This window comes from Pocillopora damicornis, chromosome 12 (assembly GCF_964200805.1).
Source record: "Pocillopora damicornis chromosome 12, jaPocDami1.2, whole genome shotgun sequence".
Taxonomy (NCBI): Eukaryota; Metazoa; Cnidaria; class Anthozoa; order Scleractinia; family Pocilloporidae; genus Pocillopora; species Pocillopora damicornis.
The window spans coordinates 15,777,216-15,795,872 of record NC_142681.1 but is presented as its reverse complement, the minus strand read 5'-3'; the positions used below and the strand labels follow the sequence as shown (position 1 = coordinate 15,795,872).

The following is an 18,657-nucleotide window of genomic DNA, read 5'->3' as shown; positions in this document are numbered from 1 at the left end:
ATACATCGCACTTTGCGTCGGAATATGATACAAACGAACATGACAATTGGAACATGACAATTAAGCCCCTTTTCTTAATAGCCTAAACAAGTTGAATTTAAAATACGTAAGTCGAACTTCTCCGGTAAAAGAATCAGTGCAGACTGAGACTATATAGGAGAGGACTACATGCGTTCATTAGTCTTTATTTACTTCTCGTTACAACAATGTTTACACAATTCTTATCAAAAGATCTCTTAGTTGATGAAAAAAAAACTTAATTCAGTGTGTGATATACATTTACTTAAAAAAGTCCGAGAGGTGTCCCAGGATCAATTGTCCCGCGATTGCATCTTTATTTACGTGACCTCTTCCGTTTCCCTGTAAGATATTTTTTTTCCATTTTTAAGCGCCTTCATGGGTTTTTTAAAACATGAACATAAACTTAATAGGTGTTTAACCCTTTGTCCCCTGTGGCTGACTTGTATCTATTTTCTCCTTACCATATCATCCCTGAATCAAACATTAAAGTCAGGAGAATAAAGAAGCTGATCACCTACCAAAGAAGCTCTTGGTTGTTAGACAAGTTCTCCTTGTCAACACCTTAGGAAATGTTTAGAGATCAGTATAGAGAATATGCATACTGATGTTAGAATGTAAAGGCTTAAGGTAATAGAACATACTCAAACGCTTTTAGAAATGTCCCTGTAGACCGTGCATGAAAACGAGGCTACTATATAAAACATCTTGCAACTTCGTTTATTACAGGAAAATAGCACCAAAATAGAACCAAAGATTTAAGATTCTCGGGTAAATCTGTGTTCTCGTTGATGTCTTAAACGCTCAATCAGCATGGAAGTGAGGCTGGGCTGTTAAAAAATATTCCTTTGACCTTCCTTTGCTGTCTAACATTTTTTGCTATTCTTCATAAACAGCATGGAAATTTATGTTAATGAAAGTGATCCTCGCAGTAATGTGCACTACTTAGGCAGTAGTGAAAATAAGGCCTGAAAAAAATTCAGGCCTGTACGGGATTAGAATGAAAGTCATATATTTGAACTGCGGATAAAGACGTTAATGAAAGTGATCCTCGCATTTATTCATCACTTCACGGGTTTATTTAGAACCAACTTCATGACCAGCTCCCAGTTGGCTTGTTAGCTCAATTGGTAGAGCGCTGCACCGGTATCGCAGAGGTCATGGATTCAAATCTGAATTTTTTTCAGGCCTTATTTTCACTACTGCCTAAGTAGTGCACATTACTGCGAGGATCACTTTCATTAACGTCTTTATCCGCAGTTCAAATATATGACTTTCTTATATTCTTAACCATTTATGGAAATTTATGTCAGCTCAAACTGGAAGTTTGGGTTAAATCTCATGGTTTTCAGGGGGAACGGTGGGGAAATCCGTTGTTGCCTATAGAGTATAAAGGGCAGCCTGTAGATAATTGACTGCCCATTAACTGCCAATGAGGGAAGGCATAACTTAAAGGATATCAGAGAGCTTCTCGAGGGATCGGGTTAATTATCGTGACACAAGGAAACATCTTTACGACCTCACTTTTTCATGTTTTTTATTTTATGAATCTAACTTTTGTGTAACCAAATTGTTTACATTAGCCAATTGGAGTAAAAATGTTTGATTGCCATGCAGCACCCAGGTAAAAAAAGTTAATATCTGTCCTTGACAGAGGTTCTCCATTCTCCTCAGCAAACATTCCATGGTCCTTCACTCTCACAATCCAAATGTTTGTTCAGATTGTTGCATCCTACTCCAAAACATTGCCCAAGTTGGTTTTTGTTGTGTATGTGCTACTAACTTATGGATGCATGCACTTTTTACTGCTGAACATTAACACCCTCCCATTTATTTTCTGATTTAATTTTTCAGACATCAAGTGCATTCTTGTTGCTAGTCCTGGCTTTGTCAAGGTTAGTTGTAGAGAAGCACAAACTGTTTAATTCCTTAGAGAGTCAGTGAAAGAGGAAAGTGGTACATATGATCATGATTTTGCTTTTTTGCTATCATCATAATTTTAGCTTTTTAGAGTAAACTGACTCTGATAGCAACTGTCTAAGAGGGATTTACTTTGTTATAAAGGACTCTTGTCACAGCTTTATTTCTGTCCTTTTTGCGTCTGTTTCATGTGATTAATACGATTTTCAGATGTAGTTGAAAATTTAAAAAAAAATAAAACTTTAAGCCAATATTAAAAATGAAATAATAGCAGAATTGTAAATCCCTACAGTTCAGCATACGGTGTGTATGGAAAATTTTCCCATAACTTATACCCCTCAGCTCCTCTTCAAGCACAGAAAAATACATTGCGACTCGGAAAAGAAGAAAAAGGAAGGCGTATCTCTTAATGTTCTAACTGATAGTGAGAACTAAAGTAATTAAGATGTCCTCTTTTAATTCTTTATGTATATTTTTTATTATTAGTGTTGAGTAACCAACGTGGTGAAGTAGGTGTTTTAAATGATATTTGCAGGATCAGTTTTGTGATTATATGTTCCAACAAGCTGTAAAGAATTATTGGAAAGCAATCATTAATAACAAATCAAAATTTCTCTTGGTAAGTTTAGATTTTAAAACGTTATAGATTTGTAAGAACTTAATTGTAACTTAACTGAACTTGGATAGTCTACAGGACAAAGGCCACATTTCTCCTTTATTTTAGGCGGGATCTGCCATTCTTTGCGATCTCACGTAACACTCCCCCAAGTGCTGCATGCCATTCAACAGAACGGCTGTGAGGGGGACTCCAGGCGAACGATACGCAGTAAAACTACTACATAAGAATTTTTTCAAGGGGCGGGGGGGGAAGAGGAGCATGGGGCTAATAAGTAGGGGGTGGGGGCTGATGAAACACTTGAAGTTCAAGACGGGGGGTATATTATTACAGAGGGGGGTTCAATTCAATAGAAAGGGTGGCTTAGTATAGAGGGGGCTTAAGATAGAGGGCGCGGCTCACTAGAGCGTGTACGATTTTTTTTCCTTTTCAGACTCACTCATCATCGGGTCACAAACATTCGCTCAAAGGTGAGGATATAAAGAACCTTCCACGGATCTCGAAATTGATTTTAATGAAATCACATCTAATGAATTGCAGTCGAGAGGAAACGGCTTAACCCATGTGTTTGTTTTGCATGATGTGCAGAAGTTCTGGCGGATCTTACTGTCACTGCAAGACTTGCAGACACCAAGGTAAGTCGAAATTGTTTAGATTTATATCTTAAAAGGAAAAGTGTTGGTTGGTTGTGGTGATAAACTTTGGTTTTGGTTTAACGACACTCAACTCAAAAAGCATTCTAAATCACAGGTCTCGGCAACAGTTCCAGTGACGAGAAATGCCTCGACGTAGTCGGTTATCCTCTGCTGATTTTTTTTCTCGTTTTACTTGTAACAGGCATCAAGCGAAGTAAAAGCTTTGGATAATTTCTTCACAATGTTACATACAGAACCCGACAGAGCTTATTATGGGTAGGTCTATTTGCTGTGACGTTCACTGCACTTTATTATGATGTTACCTTTTCAGTTCGGTATTATGCAGAAAGAGCAATATTCAATTGAGTATCTAAAGCATGCGGTTTGCATTTGTTTGTCTTCAACGCTCCTCGTGATTGGTCTGGAAAACTCGCGCCACTCACTCAACCAATCAAATTTAAGAGTAAAACCAATCGCGCTTGAGTCACCCGCGTTTTCCCGCGCTTGAAGACGGTTACATGTTTGGCGCTAAATCTTTCCTTTGCTCAAGTTGGCCGCTGTGATTATTTTAGTTTTGGTTTCATGACACTCAAGGGAGGAGCGTCTATTGTTGCACTTGAAACTCGTTTAACTTACATCAGCATCTTCCAAGGAAGTGCTTCTGATGGAAAATCAAATTGTTGAATGGTTTTTATTATTCAATTAACAATTGGTTCCTACGTCAGCGTGCGTTCATCGAGATATAAAGCACGCCGGAAGTTTGGAGAGCACGAAAGATGCGTAAAGGTTCTCTCTAACTCCAGCTTCTTGAGTGCTCTCCAAACTTCCCAAGTGCTCCCTATCTCGATAAACGCACAGCTGACGTATGAACCAATTGTTTTAGAACATTTTCAACCCTATGAAAAATTTTTCCTCTCGAGGGATTTGTTTGCTGACGTCACGAACGTGCACAATAGGAATATGAAGCACGCTCGCGCAATTGAATTTGATTACACAAATTTACTAGCTATGTTATAATAATATTTATAAAATAATTCAAATAGTACGCGCGCTCTGATTGGCCATAAAACCATTTTACATTAGCATATGTAAACGCGGTTTTCGTTCCTCTTTCATTAGTTATTTTATAAAAGAAATGTAAAATGGTTTCCGTGTTTACATAGCCTGATATAAACACGGAAACCATTTTGCATTTCTTCATTCTTAACCCGGGGAGAATGGTACACTATCCATGTGCGCTACTCGGCTCGAGGGCTGACTTAACCAAAGGAAAATCGTTGTTTTGGTGAAATTTTTCAGATTTTCAACAGAGCATCTGTAATTTTTTCTTCAATTAGCGTTACACATGTGGAGAAGGCCAATGAAGCTTTGGCAATCGAAACGCTGCTTGTCACTGATGAACTTTTCAGGTCAGGAACGAATGATAACGATATCTTTTACAATTCAGTTCAGCTTATTTTCATCCTGAAAGAGCATGTTTTTCCTTTCTGCTTTGTAATTGAAAATCGACGGCGTATCTAAATGAGAACTCTAGAATTGATTCACATATTAACTACTCTCTCAAAGTAAAAATAATGTATCAGCTCAAAAAGTGGATAGTATTAGAAAATTGCACAAGGAATTGCTCAGAGTGTGGTGATTCTTTCAGCATGTTGCTAGGAAAAGAGGCAGTGTAAGCGCATCAGTTCTTCTAACCCGCGATTTACACTCCATACGAAGTATCAACTCTCTGGCCCTTTGTCTTAGGGATCTTAAAGTGCACAGACATACCAAATCAATAAAAGTCAGTGTGTTTATTTTGGAAAGAGTTTGATAGGGTTTTTTTTTTCGGTGGCGATTCATACTGCTCAAATTGCGAAAGGTTTGGCAAAAACCTCAAATCAACAATGTTTATGGTAAAATATTACAACTGTACTATTTTTCTCTCTTCTTTTTCCTCGAATGTCTTTTTAGGTCGACAGATTTGCCAACTCGTAAAAGATATGTCAAGCTTGTTGAAAGTGTTAAAGAAAATGGCGGCGAAGTCAGGTTTGTTACGAGCTTCTAGTTACTAACGCGGTGGAATGTTTCAAAGTTTAGCAGTAGGACTTGAAAGGGTTTTAATTTGCTTTCATTCAATGCAGGGTTTTTTCAAGTCTACATGTTTCTGGAGAACGTACGTATGCACTTTTTTTGTACGTTGTCGTAATTAACGAATAATATCTTTCAATATTCGACGATCGAGCTCAACATTTGCCACCTTTCATTTTCTGTTTACTAACACGACACTTTCGGCACTGTTGGTAGAAGCAGCAAGTAGAGTACTTGTCAGAGACGACACAACTCATGCAGAGCGGATTTAAGAATTTTTAATTGGGAGTCCAAAATTACTTCTCAACTTACGCCTGCTAATTCCCCCCTTTCTCACCCCCCCCCCCCCCCCCCCCCGTTTCTAAAGAAAAGATCAGTTGAGTTGTAATATGCGATCCTGTCGTCGGGAGAGAATGTCGGTGTCAGACAAGTAATAAGAAAACCCCCACGGGTTTGAATGGGGGGGGAGTGGGTAGGGGGTTCAAGACCTCCTCGCGCCTTCCCTCTAGTTCCGCCATTGTTATGGCCTGGGTTCGATACCTCATAGGGAACATAGATTATTTTTTCTTCCTTTGCCTCACGCTCGTGACGAAACGAATAACGCCTTTCTTTAAATATAAGTTTCTTGTAATTTTTCATCATGATGTAAAATTTCCTACAACTTTATGTTTCTTATTTACGTCTTGCAGAGCTTGGCCAGTTGTCCGGTGTTGCGGCAATCTTGCGCTTCCCCATGCCGGACATCGCTGATGATGAAGGCTCCGCTGATTCTGAGGAGGATTAGTGAACTGTGTACATACATTTCTCAAAACTGGATTTAGAGCGCTTTTCCATTGAGTGTCGAAAAACCAAAAACCTAGTTATCATGGCTACCTATCAGAAGAAGGTAGATATCACAAGGAGCCAATGAGAACTCAAAGCTACCTCAAGCGCGGGAAACGTCAGTGACCAAGACGCGATTGGTTTTAGATTTGTATCTGATTGGCTGAGGGAACTGCGTGAGTTGTGTAGACCAATCACGTTGCGAAGTAAAGAAAACCAATCTCATCCTTGTTAACTTTCGACACCTAATTGAAACTCGTTCTGAAACACCCAAATATTTAACAGGATATAGTTAAAAATATAATTATCCAAAACTCAGGGAGACAATATTTTTAAAACGTGATCTAAGATTAGCAAATTCCCGTCTATGTTAAACGAGCTTTTATTCCACCTGATCAACGTTTGTGATATCGTTACAAAAAGTTGTGGTCGTGCATCATGACAAAGTACACTTCTAGTGTGGTGCATGATCACTTTTCTCTCGATGTAGTCCATGCCGATGTAGATCGCCTCGTCAACCTCATTCCCAGGTTTAGAGAGGATCATGAATCGAGGTTGATTGTGCATTGTGTAGTGGAAACATTATGATACTACATGTTTATTAATGATAATGAGATTATTAATGGATGATAAAGAAGCCACAAAGATGGTTATTTCCCAGGCTGTGAGACAGTCTCTTGGGCAAACAGGTCATTCTACAGTAGATTTTCAAAAACATTTCAATAAAAAGAAAACTTATTGAAGCGAGGTTCGACCTTCCTCGAGAGCGATGTTTGAGACGACATAGAAACATCGAGCCCAGCAGATTTTGGTATTTGAATTGAAACATTCATTGAATAAAAATTGTTTTTAAGCGTCAATAAAACAACAAACACATTGAAAAAAATTGATTTGGTGCCTTTTGCCAAGGAATATCTCTATAGCAATTAGTTAAAATTAAAAATTAAAATTCAATACATTTATATAGCGCCATCTTCCATTAATTGTCAATGGCGCTTTACAATACTCTAAAAACCGTAAAAATTAAAATCCTAAGAATTAAATACACTATAACTACAAGTAAAAACTACAAATCAAATGCACGCTTAAAAAGATAAGTCTTGAGATTAGCCTTAAAAACTGCCTCCGACGAGCAAAGCCTGATCTGGAGTAGTAGTTTATTCCAGAGCTTTAGTGCCGCCACGGAAAAAAGATTTCAAACATTGAAAATGTTAAAAAATTCGAAAAGAAATCAAACATTGATCAGGAAGAAATCACCTTTATAGCACAGATACGCCCATACCAACCCTGTGTGCGTGCTCGTGAATAATGTTATGTGTAATGGCTCTCATTTGCTCGTTGGCATACCTGTTTTTATGAAAATATTAGAAGATGCGACGTTACTTTCAATTCCCAAGAAGATCAAATCTCCATTTTTCCTTCATCTAGTCTGTGTGAGACTCGTTCAGTAGAAATGATCGCGAAATCAGACCGGAGCGAAAAGCGGCAGCCTAAAAGAGGTAAACTTGCTGTCTTTTGTTAACTTTCGCTGTTGTTTTCGCTCGGCCTATTTGTCTTTTTCGATCGCTGACGGTGAGCCTGATCCAGGCTTTCCAAGAATCATTAGTTGAATGCTGGGATATTCGTGAATGGATTTATGAGGTTATATATTCCAGAGGAATGCAGAGGAACTTCAGTGATGATTATTTACTAGATAATCACTAAGAGGATGACTCACTGGAATTAGTTTTAAAATGATCAAGCACTCAACCCTCTATAGTGAATTTCTTTTTCGAGAAAAGCTGATTAAAATACCAGCCAATCAAAGGACTTTAGTCAAGCGTATTAACTAAAATAGTGATTGCCTTTATCCAAGAAAACCTGATTGAAATACCAGCCAATCAGCGTTATGAGATATATTGCAGCCAGCTGAGGCCTTTTTCCAAGAAATTGCGGTTGAAATACTGGCCAATCACTGGACTTCATTTAACAAAAAGCGTGCACTGAAGCCCATAACGTGGTTGTCTTTCCGAGAAAGTAAATGTTGACAGACGCTGTTGTGAATATAACAAACTCTTCCGACTTCCAAATATAGTTATCGAACTCAAAAACTGGCTTCCTTCGTGGATGAACCGCGTACCATAATAACAATAATCTTTATTAAGGAAACTTTTTCACAAAAAGTGGTTTTCGGAAAGGACCTCGAAAATTAAGACTAATATATATACATAAAATTAAAAGAAAAAAAAAGGAATTGTAATTAAAAATTACATTAAGAAGTTAAAAACATGTCGCTTGAATGTATTAATATTAGCAGATTCTCTTATTACCTGGCTAAGTAAATTAAAGTCATTTACAGCATGATATGCAGTTCTTTGTTTCCTTCAGTTCCTCTTAACGCTGGGGAGTCTAAGAAATAAGTTATTTCTACATGTTCAATTCCATCATTGGTAATAAAAGTGTGACGTACGAAACCGAAATTCATTCGCTTGAGTTGGAACCTTCAGCCGTAAACGCCATCACCTCATTGAGACCCTCCTTCTACTACAGCGAGCCCATAATTCTCAAATGCGACTTGTTTGGCTTTGACCGTGTGGCCTTGGAACATGAAGTTTCCCCGAATTTGGAGAAATCAGGTAAAGTTGACATCAATACTAAATTAAACGGGAAGCAAGCCTGTCAAGCTTGCAATTTTTTCTTATTTTTCGAAGACAGGGAAGAACCCAAGCTATATAAAACTTTTATCATTCAAATAATCGCTCGGTGTTAGTGCCCTCTAGTTGCAAGTTTCTTGCAGCTGTTAGAGGAAAAGAGGAAACAAAAAGGTTAAAGCAGCGCGAAATTCCGTTGGTAGTTTTCAAGAGAGTGCCTTCCGGATGCGCGGATCCTACAACTTAACCGTGGTCCGGTCCATTTTCTCCAGCTCTCTCCTCTTCCCAAAAGAAATATGTTAAACTATTAATTATCACTAATGTTTATCACTGAAAGTCAAGTTTAGTTCTCTCTCTGATGTCATTTGCTTGTTGCCATTTTTCAGTCACTGTATGAAATACCTTCAAAGGTAAGACAGGTGATGTAGTTATTTGCGAGTAAATTACCGATCCAGTTCGTCCGTTTTTTTATGTATTATAAAGTTACTATTTTTGTCTTCGATCATGCAAATCACACCCGCAAGAAAATGAAAAGTTCATGAGTACAGTGGGTCAGTTTTCACGCACAGATAGCTTACCGTTTAAAGACGGAAGCTTTATTTGTATTCTCGATCTGATCGACCTCGTGATGCAAATCCAACGGTTCCAAAAGGGATGAACACTGAAGCCTAACGTTTTCCATCATAAACAGGGTAAAATGTTTCCTTTCTCATCCTTAGTTATAAAGGTGTGACGTGCCAAACCGAAATACAGTCACTTAGTTTTTTTAGCATTTTTGGCTTCGATCATGCAAATCACACTCGTGAAAAGTTCACGAAGACAAGGAGTCGATCGTCACGCACAGATAGCTTACCGTTTAAAGAAAGAAACTTAGGTTGTACTGCGGTCGATCTTGTGATGAAAATCAAACCTTTCAAAGAGGTCAACACTTAAGCCTGAAGTTCATTATTAAAAAAGAATAAAAAAGAATAACACTTTTCATTTTTTCACGTTCAATTACATCATTAGTGATAACAGTGTGACGTACAAAACCGAAATACTGTGTACTCATTGCTTGAGTGGTAGGGTCGGACGGGAACTAAAATTTGGCTCGGGGTCATGACCTACGGACCGAGCGCAGCGTGGTCCTTGCTTCATGAACGAGAGTCAAACCAAACTCACATCAATAAGCATTTTATTATATGACCACCACCTGCTGAAAATTTCGACCAAAATAGGACGCGATAGATAGGCATTGGAGCACACAAAAAAAATTATACAATTATAACTTTTCCTTTTTATTTCAATTAGCCCAGAGGGGGGAAGGGAATAACCTCAAACACGAGTGATCTGGATACCCAAAACACTGAGAGGGTGGAAGTTCGGAAAGAAAAAATCCCGACTGTAATTCGTTATTTTTGTTGTTTCATTTTCAAAGCGTCAGCCACATTGTCAACATCTTGGTAAGTGCGATGGAAAATCTTTTCTAGTCACTCGCTTTTATCAGCTTTAGTAACTGTAGAGAGGTAAGGCTCTTATGGCAAAGCCCAATAACTGATCCTTGCGTTTGCAATATGTATTTGTCTCGTTTAGAGCATTAGCCCTTCGTTAAAGCTGTTAATGGTGCTATTGCATCGCCACCACAGTTAAATAAACTCGTTCTACGGCGACTTTTTCAAATCTCTGTGGCTTTATACCGTATAATTTATCCTCGTTAACTAAGGTTATTGAGTATCGTTCAATTTGAGAAATTGATGATTATAAAATACAAATCAGACCCGGCTCTATTTATGTCGTGCATGGACTGTTCCTCGCTGAAGGAAATCCGTGGTGGTTCACTACGTGATTTTTCAATGGCTTTGGTCAGCATTAGCTATTAATTTGACTTTGTTTTATGAGAGTCCAACGAATGATTCAGAGATCGCGGTAGATTCGACTTGTACACAAGTGTGTCATGATCGAGATACCCTTCACTTAAATCTTTGGATACTAGCGGCGGGTTCTACGGTACATATTTTCCCAAAGGCTGTAATCTTTTTCTGTTAAAGCGCCAGAGTCTCGCATAAGAAGATAAGTTATGACGCCGCGCGCTACGAAAAAAAAAGAGATGTTTAATTTTCTTCAGTAGAGAAACTGAAACTTACTTATATTCATTGTAATTGCATACATAGTATAAACGTGCTTTTCCGCTGAACGGATGCTTTATATCTCTACTGCAAAATTACGTTCTTCAAACCTTTGTGGTTTTATACAATATATTTCAACTTCAATACCTACGATTGTTAAGCAAACTGATGGTTTCCACAATCACGTGATCAAAACTAAAATCTATCCTATGTTTTCAGCCAAATACTTCAGATAAGTAAGCTCATTACTTGGTGATAAACTGCTAGAACAACATTTTCAAATGTTCCCTGAACGTTGTGGTAAAAGGTTTACCAATCCTTCCTCTATTTTTTTTTTTAGGAAACCCACTGCCTTTAAAAAGCCCCTCATTGATAGCACGAGCCCCCGACGCACGACCATTAGTCAAATTCAAGCGCGCGTCTTTTTTTTTTTACTTGATAAGATGAACAAACGAAACAGCTAGATCAAAAGTCACTTGGATAACAGTTGACTTTCACGGTGTGACAGTCACACAGTCCGTTTTCAAAAAACTGTGCAGGTCAAACTGATTTGACAAGTTTTACTGAATGTGATCCGTTGATGTGCTCCAGTTGTACTTATCCACGCCTCTTCTTCACTTACTTTTGTGTTAAGTCGATATTTTGAATTCTAACACTTTCAGCTCGTTACAAGAAGTTTCCAGGAGTAATCGACTCAGCCCGTTTTTGTAACTTCACATATGGGTTCCTGTTTTTAGGGACTCATTATGAATTCAGATTAGCGAATCATTTGGTTAACTTGTGTTACTAAAAGTAATGTTTCCCTAATAACAGGAGAGGATGGCAAGAGAAACTAAACGGCAGACGGAAGCCATGATAGCTTTCATGGACATCGCCTTAGACGTTGCCCTGTTCCTGTTCAACTCAGATCGCATTCAGAAAGCCATTGAGATATGGAACGAATGTTTGATTTTGCTAAATAACACCGATCAAAACAGCGAAGACCAATTTACTTCACTACTGCTACTAATTTACAGGTTCATTTATACAGCTCTTTTTGGCGCTTATCGTAGTATCTCTGACTACATCAGTGCGGAAAGATACGGCATGAAACTGCTTGTCTTACTCAGCGAGACTGGTGACTTAGTAGAAGAGGCAGATGTAAGCATGGCTCTAGCAAAGGTAATTGAGAGTCAAAACAGGTTTACAGATGCCAAAAAACTTTATGAAAAAGCAGTAAATATAAAGAGACAAACTGGTGAAAAAAATGGAGAAGCAATCGCCTGCACAAGACTCGGAAATATGTTTTATCAACGTGGCGAAAACCTAAAGGCGAAGGAGTATGTTCAGAGGGCCCTAGCCATAACAACCGAAATTGGCGACAAAAGAGGAGAAGCATCCTGTTACAGAAACCTAGGAGCGTTGCTTCGGTCGCTCGGGGAATACGACAAGGCTAAAGAGTATCTCCAAGAAGCACTTGTCATCAGAGCTGAGATTGGGGACAGGGAAGGAGAAGCAGCTGACTACATAAACCTAGGTACTGTGTTTGATTCGCTCGGGCAATACGACAAGGCTAAAGAGTATCATCAAAAAGCACTTGTCATCAGAACTGAGATTGGCGACAGAGAAGGAGAAGCAACTGACTACGGAAACCTAGGCTTTGTGTTTTATTCGCTCGGGCAATACGACAAGGCTAAAGAGTATCTTCAAAAAGCGCTTGTCATCAGCACTGAGATTGGCGACAGAAAAGGAGAGGCATCATGCTACGGAAACCTAGCTAATGTGTTTCATTTGCTCGAGCAATACGACAACGCTACAGAATATCATCAAAAAGCGCTTGTCATCAGCACTGAGATTGGCGACAGAAAAGGAGAGGCATCATGCTACGGAAACCTAGCTAATGTGTTCCATTCGCTCGGGCAATACGACAAGGCTCAGGAATATCTTCAAAAAGCGCTTCTCATCACAACTGAAATTTGCGACAGCGAAGGAGAAGCAGCTGCCTACAGAAACCTAGGTTTTGTGTTTCATTCGCTCGGGCAATACGGCAAGGCTAAAGAGTATCATCAAAAAGCGCTTGTCATCAGAACTGAGATTGGCGACAGACAAGGAGAAGCAGCTGACTACGGAAACCTAAGTGCTGTCTTTAATTCGCTCGGGCAATACGACAAGGCTAAAGAGTATCTCCAAGAAGCGCTTGTAATCAGAACTGAGATTGGCGACAAAGAAGGAGAAGCAGCGGACTACGGAAACCTAGGTTTTGTGTTCCATTCGCTCGGGCAATACGACAAGGCTAAAGAGTATTTCCAAAAAGCGCTTGTCATCAGAACTGAGATTGGCGACAGAAAAGGAGAGGCATCATGCTACGGAATCCTTGGTACTGTGTTTCATTCGCTCGGGCAATACGACAACGCTAAAGAGTATCTTCAAAAAGCGCTTGTCATCAGAACTGAGATTGGCGACAGAAAAGGAGAGGCATCATGCTACGGAAACCTAGCTCATGTGTTCCATTCGCTCGGGCAATACTACAAGGCTAAAGAGTATCTTCAAAAAGCGCTTGTCATCAGAACTGAGATTGGCGACAGAGAAGGAGAAGCAACTGACTACGGAAACCTAGGTTTTGTGTTTAATTCGCTCGGGCAATACGACAAGGCTAAAGAGTATCTTCAAAAAGCGCTCGTCATGAGCATTGAGATTGGCGACAGAAAAGGAGAGGCATCATGCTACGGAAACCTAGCTAATTTGTTTCATTTGCTCGGGCAATACGACAAGGCTAAAGAGTATCTCCAAATAGCGCTCGTCATCAGAACTGAGATTAGCCATAGAAAAGGAGAAGCAGCCGACTACGGAAACCTAGGTATTGTGTTTCATTCGCTCGGGCAATACGACAAGGCTAAAGAGTATCATCAAAAAGCGCTGGTCATCAGAACTGAGATTGGCGACAGAGAAGGAGAAGCAGCTGACTACGGAAACCTAGGTATTGCGTTTCATTCGCTTGGGCAATACGACAAGGCTAAAGAGTATCATCAAAAAGCGCTTATCATCAGAACTGAGATTGGCGACAGAAAAGGAGAGGCATCATGCTACGGAAACCTAGGTGCTCTATTTAATTCGCTCGGGCAATACGACAAGGGTAAAGAGTATCATCAGAGAGCGCTTGTCATCAGCGCTGAGACTTGTCACAGAGAAGGAGAGGCATCATGCTACGTAAACCTAGCTAATGTGTTCCATTTGCTCGGGCAATACGACAAGGCTAAAAAGTATTTGCAAAAAGCGCTTCTCATCACAACTGAGATTGGCAATAAGCTAGGGGAGGCAGACGTTTTTAGCAATCTTGGATTTATGTTCAGAACTGTTGGAGATTATGAAGCTTCGGAAGTATACTTGGAGAAAGCTTTATTCATATCCAGAGATATTGGACATAGAAGAAAAACGTTCCAAATTCTTCAAGAATACGCCATTTTGTATTTATTTCAAAATAAAGTTGACGACTCCCTTTCTTGTCTTCAACTTTGCATTGAAAAGTATGAGGAGCTCAGATCTTTCTTGGGCGCCAATGATCAGTTCAAAACATCATTTCTGGAGGACTCAGGAATATTTCCCTACAAGCTGCTTTGCACTCTGCTTTGTGACACCGGAAAAACTCGTGATGCTCTTTATGTTGAGGAGTTGGGTCGAGCCAGAGGTCTATCAGACTTGATGGTAGAGAAGTACTCGGTTGAAACGCACATCTCTGCTAATCCACAATCTTGGTTTGGCATTGAAAACATTTTTAGAAAGAAACACAACTGTACTTGTCTGTACATTTCTTATTTTTGCAATCATCTGCATTTGTGGATTTTGAAAACAGGTGGAGTCCTTCACTATAGAAGTATATCACCAGAAGAGAATCTAGTTCAGGCTGGGTTGCCCAAAGATTTGCCTCTGAGTAAATTTCTGGCTAAAAATTTCCGGAGTCTTGGTGTTTTGCCCATTGAAGATTGTGAAGATCGGTCTTTAAATATGGTTGAATTGCAGCCTCTCTCCCCCGAACAAAAGAGCTCAGCAAGATTGCGACTCGTGGAGGAGAGCGAGGACGAAGAAGTCATTTCAAGTCTATCTTTGTGTTACAAAATGTTTATTGCCCCCGTTTATGATTTGCTTGAGGAGCCTGAAGTGATTATTGTTCCTGACCGCAGTTTGTACAAAGTTCCCTTTGCTGCCCTGAGTGAAAAGGAGGGAGCCGAATACCTGTCAGAGACTCATAGGATCCGTGTCATTCCTTCTTTGACGACACTCAAGATCATTCAAGATAGTCCAGAGGTCTATCACAGCAACACTGGTGCCTTGATAGTAGGCAATCCCAAGGTTGATGGGCTGCAGCCCTTGCCAGGTGCAAGAAGGGAAGCGGAGATGGTCGGACAGCTGGTGGGTGTTCCCCCTCTGGTTGAAGAGGAAGCAACGAAGCAGGCAGTAATAGAGCGGATAAGTTCAGTGAGCCTAATACATTTTGCTGCCCATGGTAACGCCGAAAGGGGAGAAATTGCCCTCTCCCCCATTCCTTCTGCCAACAGTCGAAACGCTATCCTTCCAAAGGAGGCTTACATGTTGACGATGGCTGATGTCTCACCAGTGAAAGTCAGAGCCAAACTGGTGGTACTTAGCTGCTGTCACAGTGGAAGTGGAGAGATAAAAGCCGAGGGAGTTATAGGAATTGCCCGTGCGTTCTTAGGATCCGGTGCTCGCTCGGTGTTGGTTGCGCTATGGGCCATTTCAGACTCAGCAACAGAGAAGCTGATGAGTCGGTTCTACGAACACCTTGTTGAAGGAGAAAGTGCCAGTGAATCCCTTCATCAGGCCATGAAGTGGATGAGAAAAAACGGCTTGACCAATGTGTCTGAGTGGGCTTCGTTTACGCTGATTGGAGATGATGTTAAGCTCGAGTTCACAAACAGAGGTAAGACTCGGCGAGAACAAGTATTTCATAAATTAAAGTTAAATTAGATGTGAAGCTGGCTATGACTTACTGGTCGCTGACTGTCGGCGGGGATCCTTTGTTACCTTGAACATCAAGGCTAGTTTAATATATACCTATATATATATTTTTTTTTCGAAAAGTTACTATAGACGCTCTCTGCCAATCAGGTACAAGTGTTTTCCATATACATTTTACATATTGTGCTTGGTATAATTGTATTTGCTTTATATCCTAAATATTAATCGAGTTAATAATAAATTGTTGTTTTTCGCTTTTTTACAGGAAAACAGACCCTGACAAAGTAAATAATGAGAGTTACTTGAAGGAAACAGAGCTAAAAGACTTGTAGATGGATAAATTAAATAGAAATAAGTAGAGAAAATACTCTATCCGTTATTTCATTGACGTTGATAAAAAAAGAGCTAACCCAAATTAGGGTACGGAAGGCTTTTAAAGAAAGCGAAATCAGTAAAGTAGTTAGGTGTAAAACGAACCACTGAAATCTGGTTTGATTTTTTTTAAGGCTGTTGTAAGATTTAACTGACAAAACATGTAATTTCTGACGTTTGAGGGACATGAGAACGAATTAGTCAGAAATTTATATTCTGAGGCACGTTGAATAGGTTCGCGTGGCAACAAGGTAGTTTCGGATTATTTAAGCGTTTCGCGGGAAAATTAAGTCATTCTACGTCGGTCAGTCTTAGGTTTGACTACTTTCTTTTTTTTTTCTTTTTTCATTTAATGTAATTTTGTTTTACAACTCTCTGTAAAATATCGCTGCTTTCATTGAATTTTCTGTGTGATTAGTAGTGTGACTAGGTTTATTTTAGTTACCCTTTCCTCGGGGTATAGTGCTGCTGCATTAGATGAGGAATACGTTTCTACATATTTTTTGGCCACTTCTAAAGAGTGGTTTTTTCGTGGTTTTTCGTATCTGGCGTAGCACAGCCTATTTTTGTATAACCCTTCAGTTTCAGTGAATACTTGCAGTACATTGAAGATTGTAGTAGGATGTGTAGACTACAAGATTGGGTGACTCTTCCTAAATAAACTTTCACATTGAATATCTCGCCTGAAAGTAGTCAGAATCTTAAATATTTGAGGAATGATTTTGATGAAGCATCTCAAAAAGAATCCTTGCCAACCACAGTTCTGTTTTTGTTAACATACGGGCAAGTGCGGAGAAATTCTCCTGGCAGGAGTCGTGCCGGCCCGTGAACACTATTTACTTGGCTTAAAGAAAGGATTCACAAAAGAAGAAAAAACAAAACAAATCTGACGCGCACTACATTTAATAAAAAACGTACAGAGCTTAAAAATACGAAAAAAGAAGGGAAAGAGGAGACCTGACGAAGTTCTGGGGAAATACATGTCTAGAGTTGTCTGCTCCAATAGAGAAGGGTCACTTAAAAAACAAAGGAAAGAGGACACAGAAGAAAATATTGCCTTTTGTAATGCAATATATCACCCGGCTTTATCTAATTGCAAGAAAATACTGATGGGTAAATGGCACCCCATTCAAAATTACATTGGAAAAAAAAGTCATCAAAATGTATCCTGGTCTGAACTAATCTATGAAGACAGAAGTTTAAAATCGCTTGCAGAAGCGAGAAGTGTTAGGCAGGCTCGTCAATACTTCAAGTTTTAACTGGTCACTTGCCTCTTGTGATATGCACCCTGCGCGAAGCTTGTGGACGCTTTGATGCAGAAAAATCTCTGCAAATCGGCTATTGTTTAGATCTCTGATGCTACGACTATCCTTCCTGTCATTCCACAGCTTGAAATTTTTAGTGTGCTCCGTGGCTTTAGGCCCTCCACGTGAAGGAACGCGAGATACCATTGATGGTTTTAGTTACAAACAAAATTTCTCAAGAAAATTGCTAGAAACCGTTATACAACTACCCAGAATAAATCACTGATAATTTCAGAACGCTTCCACGACAATTTAGAGCTCAAAATATATTTGAGTCTGTCCAAGAGAGGACCGGGCAGGCGTGATACATGCCATCTCACCGATTGCTTTCAAACTTTCACAGTTTATTAGGATCATTAAGTTATTCGAGAATCCTGAGTAGTTCTGGCTCCCAGCTTATCCCTGGGGTATTAGAGCCCCCACATCAAATCCCTGGGGTAAAAGGCTGAAATTAGCTCGAAAAATGCACTTCCTACAAATATCTCTCACGCTAATAGAATGCGATGGATTTTAATCTTATTTTGTTCAATAGTTGTTTGAACCTTAAGACAATGAATTCCTAAATTTGGGGTAATTTGCTTTCGTTTTTGCTGATTTAGAACAGTTAACCATTAACCGGAACTATTCAAAAAGATAAAAAGGTGGGGATTTTTAATTCTAAATATCTCTAACGGGCAAGATTGTGTATCGACAAACATATGATCACAGAAATAACCTATTATAACACTATGTTTGTGGGCAAAAAAATTTGGGGGGTCTATAAAAGATGCGTGATCACAGCCCTCTGAAGTACGTGACCGTTGACGTTAATTCATGCAATTTTTGCCATAAACTTGATGTTTATTCAGTCAATTTCATGGTGGCATTTCAGATTTTGTATCCACCGAGTACCTAGCGCTGCGCGATGCCTTGGAAAAACGGTTTCATCGGCCTCATCCTAATCGAATAATCCTCTGGCCCAAATAAGTTCCTTTTCTGACCGAACACATGTCTGAGGCACCTTCAGCTGTCGCAGGTGAGATTTTACATCTTTCTCACAGGAAAACAAAGTAAAAAATTCATTTCCATCTGGATACCTCGCTGATATATTGCACTTTGCGTCGGAATATGATACAAACGAACATGACAATTGGAACATGACAATTAAGCCTCTTTTCTTAATAGCCTAAACAAGTTGAATTTAAAATACGTAAGTCGAATTTCTCCGGTAAA

The 18,657-nt window shown here is 39.4% G+C and overlaps 2 protein-coding genes across 2 annotated transcripts; both read left to right on the top strand.

The window, feature by feature from the left end:
• The first annotated feature begins 2,436 nt into the window (after nucleotides 1-2,436).
• Nucleotides 2,437-6,967, top strand: LOC149036707 (protein pelota homolog). The gene is made up of 8 exons (XM_089189602.1): nucleotides 2,437-2,557; nucleotides 2,988-3,024; nucleotides 3,143-3,189; nucleotides 3,392-3,465; nucleotides 4,527-4,598; nucleotides 5,143-5,217; nucleotides 5,313-5,344; nucleotides 5,949-6,967. Exons 1-8 carry the CDS (start codon nucleotides 2,492-2,494, stop codon nucleotides 6,041-6,043), a joined length of 498 nt encoding a protein of 165 aa, XP_089045728.1. The 5' UTR covers nucleotides 2,437-2,491; the 3' UTR covers nucleotides 6,044-6,967.
• Nucleotides 6,968-11,650: 4,683 nt separating this feature from the next.
• Nucleotides 11,651-16,816, top strand: LOC113669664 (uncharacterized). The gene is made up of 2 exons (XM_089189600.1): nucleotides 11,651-15,731; nucleotides 16,035-16,816. Exons 1-2 carry the CDS (start codon nucleotides 11,669-11,671, stop codon nucleotides 16,055-16,057), a joined length of 4,086 nt encoding a protein of 1,361 aa, XP_089045726.1. The 5' UTR covers nucleotides 11,651-11,668; the 3' UTR covers nucleotides 16,058-16,816.
• Nucleotides 16,817-18,657: the final 1,841 nt, after the last annotated feature.

Bases quoted from the DNA above. Each gene is read 5' to 3' on its own strand.
- LOC149036707 (XM_089189602.1), top strand. From the start codon at position 2,492: ATGTTCCAACAAGCTGTAAAGAATTATTGGAAAGCAATCATTAATAAC. The intron at 3,025-3,142 runs GTGAGGATATAA...CATGATGTGCAG, and splicing joins TCACAAACATTCGCTCAAAG to AAGTTCTGGCGGATCTTACT. The intron at 4,599-5,142 runs GTCAGGAACGAA...ATGTCTTTTTAG, and splicing joins GTCACTGATGAACTTTTCAG to GTCGACAGATTTGCCAACTC.
- LOC113669664 (XM_089189600.1), top strand. From the start codon at position 11,669: ATGATAGCTTTCATGGACATCGCCTTAGACGTTGCCCTGTTCCTGTTC. The intron at 15,732-16,034 runs GTAAGACTCGGC...GCTTTTTTACAG, and splicing joins GCTCGAGTTCACAAACAGAG to GAAAACAGACCCTGACAAAG.